The 8,217-nt window shown below is 36.1% G+C and overlaps 1 protein-coding gene across 1 annotated transcript in view; it reads right to left on the bottom strand.

Annotated features, from left to right (window-relative positions):
• Positions 1-547: 547 nt before the first annotated feature.
• Positions 548-8,217, bottom strand: part of LOC148108643 (ankyrin repeat and sterile alpha motif domain-containing protein 1B-like) — a 317,341-nt gene continuing 309,671 nt past the window's right edge. The window contains exons 6-8 of the mRNA XM_087869100.1: positions 2,842-3,431; positions 865-937; positions 548-645 (exon numbers count right to left, since the gene is read on the bottom strand). Coding sequence (XP_087725226.1) covers positions 548-645; positions 865-937; positions 2,842-3,431 — 761 coding nt within the window. The remainder of the gene's footprint in view (positions 646-864; positions 938-2,841; positions 3,432-8,217) is intronic.

Raw genomic sequence — 8,217 nt, 5'->3', positions numbered from 1 at the left:
TTTATCCTATGATATATTTAGATGTCTCTCTCACAGACCTTAATATTATCATCTCTACAAAACCATCAACTATCACAACTAACTTAAACACAAATTCTTCAGAGTGCTTGGCAATTGTTTGTTTTAACTCCAAATTTTATACATCTGTGTGATAATCTACAGTTATGCCACTACTTCGTGGCTGGTTAGAAATGAAGTCAGATCTTTTGATTCTTTCCAGAATAGTAGTTTCCCTTGCATGAATGGGACTGTTATTTTTAGATTTAGCTATCTGGTATTTGACATCACCCATTAGTACAAAGCAAAAAGTCCTCAAAGAAAGCTGCTAATGGAATTACACTCTGAGCTTTAATTATAGAGAAAAAAAACAATACTTCATAGGGCAATATATTAAATAGTGATTGCAAAATCAACTATTTGTGAGACACTCTGATAGGTATTCTGGGGTACGTGAAGATGAGTAACCCATAGTTCTTGCCATCCTGAAGCTTACAACCTGGGGGTAAGTGGTTAATCACTCCGGCCAGGATGACTGGGACATTTCACTTTATGGGGAATCATAGTGTATCAGGTCATCACGATCTACAACACGCTGAAGTGCTTCATACTTAGCTCTACACAGAGTTGAAACTCCACCGATGTTAACTGGCATAGCACATGGGGAAAAAAGTCTTTCCGTGTGCTGAATCGATGTACTTAAAATTGATATTTAGAGGTCATGGTTGTTTGATATGAGTGGAAAGAAATAATTTGTAGCTGCTGTTATTATGACAAAAACATGAAATTATCTAAAGCCTCCTATAATTTTCTAGCTAGTTCTTGAGCACATTTATTAATTACAACATAAAAGAAAGGTTTCCTTACTTGTGGTCTCACCGTTCATTTCTTTAAGTTCACTGTTAATTCCAACATCTATGGAATTCATTATTTTGTCAATCTGTGAGAAACAAAAGCCATATAAGTAAATTATTAATTCACTTTTAGCATTGCATTTTAAAATAATTTCCAAATGCCAGAAGCATATATTCTTGATATTATTACTACTGCAATACCACAATTAAGAGACTGACTGGGAAAGGTTTAAAAGGAAGCAGACATCTTTTGAATTTCTTTTAAAAATATGAATTATGCTTCCCTTTCTTAAATGTTCAAAATCAAATCCCTTTTTCTTTATATTTCTTATAATGAACTTTGTTTGGGCCTACATGGGTCAGTAAGTTAGGAATTGTATGTTCTTTAAACTCAGAGAGGGATGGGCTGAGGATAAATTCACGTGAACATGTCCATTCTCTCAGGCATTCTTCCTGTTCTGAAAGCGTGCATCTCTCTGACTGGTGAAGGGGTGGGTTTCAGTCTGTGATTGTGGCCATTGGAGCCAAGTTCTTACTAAATGGCTTGACTAGCCACAAGCTGATTTGTGACAAGTAATCGTAAGAATCCAGGCATGGGGAAACACCTTAATTCTGAGAGATAGGCTAAATGTTAATTAATCCTGCTGCATTCCAAAAAGGATTTCAGATGTTACTCAGAGAGTTAATAAATATAAGAAGTGGAGAGATTTGAACAATCAATCTAGTAGTACAGTATTTATAGGAAGATATGACTATCTAAGCTTTAGCCATTTATGGTTTAATCCCCTCATCATCATCCTACCAACCTGAGTAAGACAGCAGGTTTCAGAGAGGACAATAAGTATTACTCAAATGTCCCATTTTGCTCACCCTGAAACAGATGCAGAGAGATTAAGTGATTTTCCCAAATAGCTCAATTCAGAATGTCAATATCAGACATTTCTAGTTCTCAGAATACTCTAGTGACCTATTGTGCTTCAAAACCCAATCCACCTGGCACAGGTTTTTGAGGGAGAAAATGTGACATGTTAGAATGAAATGCTAAGGGAGACTGTTGTCCATTCTTTGAAGAAATTCAAGAAAAGGCAAGGAACTTCATTATTTTATGATGTAGTCCTCCTTAGGGACAAAGATGATATTTCATAACCTTGCAAGGGCACTTACTTTCTGACTAATTCTATAAAATGAAAGACTTTGTCTTTAAGTAGAGCTTAAATTGGTGATACATGACCTCAACATATTTTTCTTTAATGTCTCTCTGATAATTGTAAAAGGGAAATATTAAGTAATTTGGGTTTATTGTATAGTACTTGGAGAAGAGCCAGGACTATTCTTTTTTTTTTTTTTTTTGAGAGAGAGAGCATGAGTGGTGGGTGAGGGGCAGAGAGAGAGAATCTTAAGCAGGCTCCATGCCCAGTGCCGAACACGGCATGGGGCATAATCTCACAACCCTGAGATCATGACCTGAGCCAAAATCAAGAGTTGGACGTTTAAACAACTGAGTCACCTAGGCACCCCGAGCCAGGACTATTCTGTTTACCATTAAGTTTAAGATTACAAGGAGCTTTTCTGAAAATATAAGATACTTTAAAGATGGGAGACAAGCTAACAAAGAATTTAGCAACTAGCAGAATGATACAGAGCTGCAGAAATACGAAGATTTTTCTCAGTTTGTCAGCTGCAGTGCTTGGTAGGACATAATGTGAACATTCTCTTGTACCTCATAGCTAGTTATTACTTCTGTTTGGTATCAATTTCTATGGAAACAATAGATTTCTCCACATGTGTGGAATTGTGTTTGTTTTTACACTAGCTGCGAAATTATCATATATTACCCCTAGAATCTTGCCCTTCCACTTGGAACTGTATGTGTCTGTTAATTTTTTTTTTTTTTTTGCCTCTGAAAGACTTAAAAAACTGAAAACCCTTCCCCCAAACTTCCCTTGCTCCAAAGTCCTATATAAAGAACAAAAAGAAGAACAAGTCTTACTTCTTCCCATTCAGAAGTGAAGGATGGTGTTCTTTCAGAATTCCCTTTAGAACTATGTTCGGCAGTTGAAGATTCACTCCAGTTAACCCTTGGTGTTTTCTCATTTGAAGGGTATGCAATGAGATCAGAATCTGATTTAGAGACACTTTTTGATAAATGCATATCAATCAGGGCTTTTGGCAATGACCTTATTCTCCCCAGGGTACAGGCTCGCTCCACAAACCCTCCTGTGTTCACAATCCACTGGTCCCCATTCCGGGATCCACTCCTAGTTGTTCTTGTGCCAACAATGGTATGGTTTTCAAGTTGGTTGCTTTTTTTGTGAAAAATTGTTCGACTGACCACTTTGGGTTTAATTTTCTTTACCAAAGTTTCTGAGTTATTTGCTATTGGAGACTTTTTGAAAGGCAAAGGACTATTTGCCAAACTGACTTCCTCTTGTCCTTCTTCACGTTCATCTCTTTTCCCGTAGAGATGAAGTGGATTTTCAGGGGACTCACAGGCTGGAGAGGACCCATGGAGAAGGCCTGCAAATTGCCCAGGATCATATTCTTTTGGAGGATCACTGTCTTCCTGTTGAGAAGGGTCATCTGCAAAAGAGAGGAAGAATATCAGGATGGTTATTTATAAGGACTCCAAATGCCCTGATACAATAGCAGTGTCTTTTCAAACTTGTGCAATACCCAGACATTTTATTTGTTGGTACAACGGTATCCTCCTCACTTTATGAACTCATGACCCTACAGTACCAAGTATAAAATATTTTTGTGTGTGTTTGTGTGTATGAACCAGATCTTCCTGACATACCCTAGGGTGCATTTCAAAGATATGAATTAAGTATTAATTGAGTAATTGTACATTGTTCTTCCTTGTCCCCAGAGCATATATTTTACATTGAATAACAAAACTGGGTTTTCTTGAAGTGAAACACCCAGGTCCAAACCCTCACAATAAATGAATCATTGTGCCGTAGGACATCAGGCAGGTAAATCAAGATCATACAAAATAACATCCCTTTGCCCTTCTCTCAGCAAATAAATGCAGAAAAAAATCTTTGAAAGAAGTATAATTAGAAGTAATGTATGGTTTAAATTAAGAAATAATTTAATAATATTGACAGTATTACTTTAAATATAAAATTAGAGTAATTCTATAAGTTATATAATTTAGACAAAAAGATTTGTTCAGGCTTAACACAGGCAAACAACGCAATCCATAATATCACTAAAAGGAGAGACTCTTACAAGAAACTGATGTTGAGCTATTAACACAAAGCTATCTTTTTCTTTCTCTCTGAAATGGCATTAGTTATTTTTTACTTTCTTCAGATCTTTGAAAGTGTAATGCAGAAAAGAAAAAAAGAAGGATTTATTGCTTTGTAATTTTTTCTAAGATAAAACATAATGTTCTCTGAGACTTAAAATATACCACACTTTTTATGACCTAATTTGTCTTTTAAAGATATACTGTGTAAAACCCTGGCCAAAGAACTTAGCAAAGGAAGTCGGTATACTTTTTCGATTGGTCATTTTAGTTCATATAGCTGAATATTTGCCACAGTCAAAGTTAAATTACCTGATAAGCTCATAACCCAATCTCGTGAAACAGTCAAAAATAGCCAATGTGGTGGATAATACAAATCCCAAATTGACTTGCTGACTTGCACTTTCAATGCCTTGGTTATGTTATAAACTTCAAACACCAAAGTTTTCATAAATTAACAAGTAACATTTAACAGGTATGTGCTATTTAACAGGTACCGAATTAGGGGTTATATTTACAAGATTTCATTTGATCTGCAAAACTGTCCCGTGAAATGATTAATAATAATAATGACTATCTGATAGAGGTATAGCCAGAATATTGCATGCACATATTTAAACAAATTGGCAGCCATAATAAGTCTCAATAGATATTTGCCCAGAGTATGCTACAGACAAACCAATGTTCTTTATTACGGTTTGGTCCCAAGTCCCTACACTGTTCTCTCCCTAGGAGCTGATAGAGGCAAGTTTGTTCCTGATCTTGCATATCCCCATACCTAACCCTGGTTCCTATGCGGCTTTCCAAGCAGAAGATGTCTGCTTTGACCTTGTCACAATGGTATTCCAAGATGGTAGAGAGAAGAGTGCTAGGAAAAGAGGTCCAAAAGACAACAATCTAAAGGAGGAACACTCTGCGCCCACCCAGTACTATAATAATCTCTCTGTCTTCCCACAAAAACTGTATCCCTTTCCAGTGTAGCAACACTATGTCCTTGATAATAACTTCTTCCATCCTTCCCTCAAGACAGAGACCCTTCCTGGGGAGAACAGTGAGTACAGAGTGAGTGATGGCAGCTCTGAACTCTCTCTAAAGCTAGAGTTTATAGCCTATTATATCCATTTATTTGAAGTAAAAATGAACACTTAAACAACTTAAGTTACTGAAGTTTCCCTAGCTAGTAAGTGGGTAAGCTGAGATTCAAACTAAGGTCTATTAGATCCCCGTCTTCACTGGCCTGGAAAATACACTACTATTTAGATAAAAGAACTAGGGTTCAAAGGCAAGCAAGTAGACTCTTTGTGGGAAGGGACATGTTTCTCCTCTTTACGACTATTCCTGGAATTGGGGATAAATGAACTAAAAAAGTTTTTTTTCCACCTCCATGGAAGCAAGATAATACCAAAAGGAAATAAAACCTGGCATTCTGTTCCAGCGTATTTTCTCTTTTTTCTACGTATGCTATTTGGATCCATAGTGCTTTACAACATAACAGGTTGATATGGATGACAGTAATGGGTAAGTATTGTAAAAGGAAGGAGGAATTCGGAAATAAAGAAGTTTAGAATTTTATTTTGAAAGTTGTTAAAGAAGGCCAAAGGGTTTGATTATGAAAAGAAAATTGAAAATAATCAGCCTGTTGTGGGAAAAAGAGTCTGTAAATCTGTCAAGAGGGTTTTGACCATAATCATGATAAATGAGAGTTTTAGGGGCATGATATTATTTAAAGTTTTCTGTGAATATTATTATTAGGTTATCATCCCCTCTGTGGTTTCACGGAAATGACTATAATCACAACCTCAAAATGCTTTATATTGTCCAAGTCCTCTAGTGATAAGCAATCACTTCCCTAAGTAAAAGATAATTTAGTTATTAGCATATAAGCTTTGTCTTTTGAATAATAGTTCTTAGCATCATGATAGTTGGTAACATTTTTGTTAAGAGTTGCCAAAGGCAACTATTACTTGCTTCTTTCAATGGCCAAACTCTAAAGATTACTCAAATCAAAGAGAATGAGAAGTCGATATAAAAGCTCCCGAAATGCTTATTTGGTCGATTGATAGCAGGTATGGCCCCACTATGCAACAGCTCCCTGTAGCCACACCCTGCTCTGTATCCATTCCTCCCACTGACTCTGGGGATGGCCGCGTGCCTTACTTTGGCCAATGGGACAATAGCAAACACAGCCAAAGCTGAGACCTGAAAAGCACTTGTGCACTGGGGCTTGTTCTCTTGCTGCTCTTGCAAATTTGCTGCCAGGTGAACAAGCCCAGACTTGCCCGAGAGATGATGAAATACATTACCCAGCTGTTTGAAATTGTAGGTTTTATTGTTTTTCAGGTATGATGAGACTAACAGATAAGGAGACAATTGCCATTGAAAAGATAAACTGTTATAGATTCCAAGAGGAGGGAGGATGCCACGCCCTGCGGCAGGAGGTGGGGGGGGGCGGGCAGGGTTAGTTAACAGGCAGTATGAGTGAGGGAAAAGGTGGGCCAGAGCCTTTATTGTGATTTCTATGTGAACAATGGGTGAAACAGGGTCATCAGGCTTAGGATTGGCTAGTTGGAATCATTTCAGCAGCTTCTAAAATATAGGGACTATCCCTAGTTGTCTGTTACCTGGCCCTGGTGTGATTAGGCCAGGTAAAATGTGGTCCACAGCATGGTTGCAGTATGGATCTGGGTTGGTTGGTTTGCATATGAAATGCATGTTTACTATCTAAGATTTAGCTAGCCCTAGGAGGGCCAGTTCCTCCAGGATCAGAAAGGTCCCAAGATATTAAAGAATAAAAAACAAAAAACAAAACAAACCTAAAGTAAAAAGGCAAGGTTGGGTGACAAATATAACAAAATAAAAATTATATATATATATAAAAAAAGGCAAGGTTGATACACCAGCCATCTCTGTCACCTTAGACAATGTCAGCCAACTTTCTGACATTTGAGTGAGGTCAACTATGAACTACCAATCCTGGGCCAATACGAACTGACCACAGATGAATGAGAAAACCTAGCCAAGATTAGCTGAGGCTGGTGCAGACCAGAAGAAAACACTCACCAGAACCATAAGCTATATGAAGGTTATTATTTTAAGCCATCAAGTTTCAGAGTGGTTGATATTCCATGATAGATAAATGATTCAGCCTGTATCCTAGTTTTCAAAGAAGAATTAATACATTGTTCAAAATACATTCTGGCAATGTTTATATTTTGACTTCTGCAAACAAAGATAGTAACAATATACACCTGTAAGTGTTGTGAAGACTTAATAAAAGAAGTGAAGCAGTCAGAACAATGCCAGTGGCATAGAACACATTAAATATGTTTCTGCTATTACGACAATTTTTAATCTAAAGGGTTTCATTTTTACAAATAAATGTAGTAGTGATTGTATTAGATACTCAATAAAGATTGTTATTTTGACATAGTAAATATATGGGATTTACTCTTTTGTTTCTGCTTATATATTTTTAAAATATACTTTTAAAAGAATTTTTGCACTTTCTTACTATTTTTTTATATGTAACTGAGGTAGAGTATATAGATTAAACTGTTTTCATAACTTGTCTCATTTAATTTCACACTTCTCTTTTGATAAGTGGATATTTCATGCCAAGGTACAGAACTAAATATGTGTGAATTCCAATCTGATAGTTACTCAAAGCAGCATTAGCATTTCAAAGAAATGTCAGAGAAAGTATCAGTTAGGTAAGCATTTCAATCCCTTTTAACCATTTTTGCCCTGATCTTTATCATATAAATACCTGAATAACAATAAAACCCCAAATTTCATGTCAAGATAAAAACAAATTATGTAAAATGAATGATTTCTTCTTGTATTTTAAATCATAACTTTTGTCTACTGGATCATTTTATCCCTCTTTAGAAAATAAAAAATTTCTCCATTTCCAGGGATTCGAGCACTGATATTGATATTAGTAGAAATTCTGTGGTGTTGGTTGTTTTATTTTTCCTTTCTCATTTGTGATTTTATTTATTTGGGTCTTTTTTCTTTTTAATAAGTTGTGCTGGAGGTTTATCAATTTTATTAATTTTTTCAAAGAACCAACTCCTGGTTTCACTGATCTATTGTTTTTTTTTTAGTTTCTAT

This window comes from Ursus americanus, chromosome 17 (assembly GCF_024610735.1).
Source record: "Ursus americanus isolate L20-20 chromosome 17, mUrsAme1.1.p, whole genome shotgun sequence".
Classification (NCBI taxonomy): domain Eukaryota; kingdom Metazoa; phylum Chordata; class Mammalia; order Carnivora; family Ursidae; genus Ursus; species Ursus americanus.
Note: the sequence above shows the minus strand (reverse complement) of the source record. Positions and strands in the feature narration are given on the sequence as shown.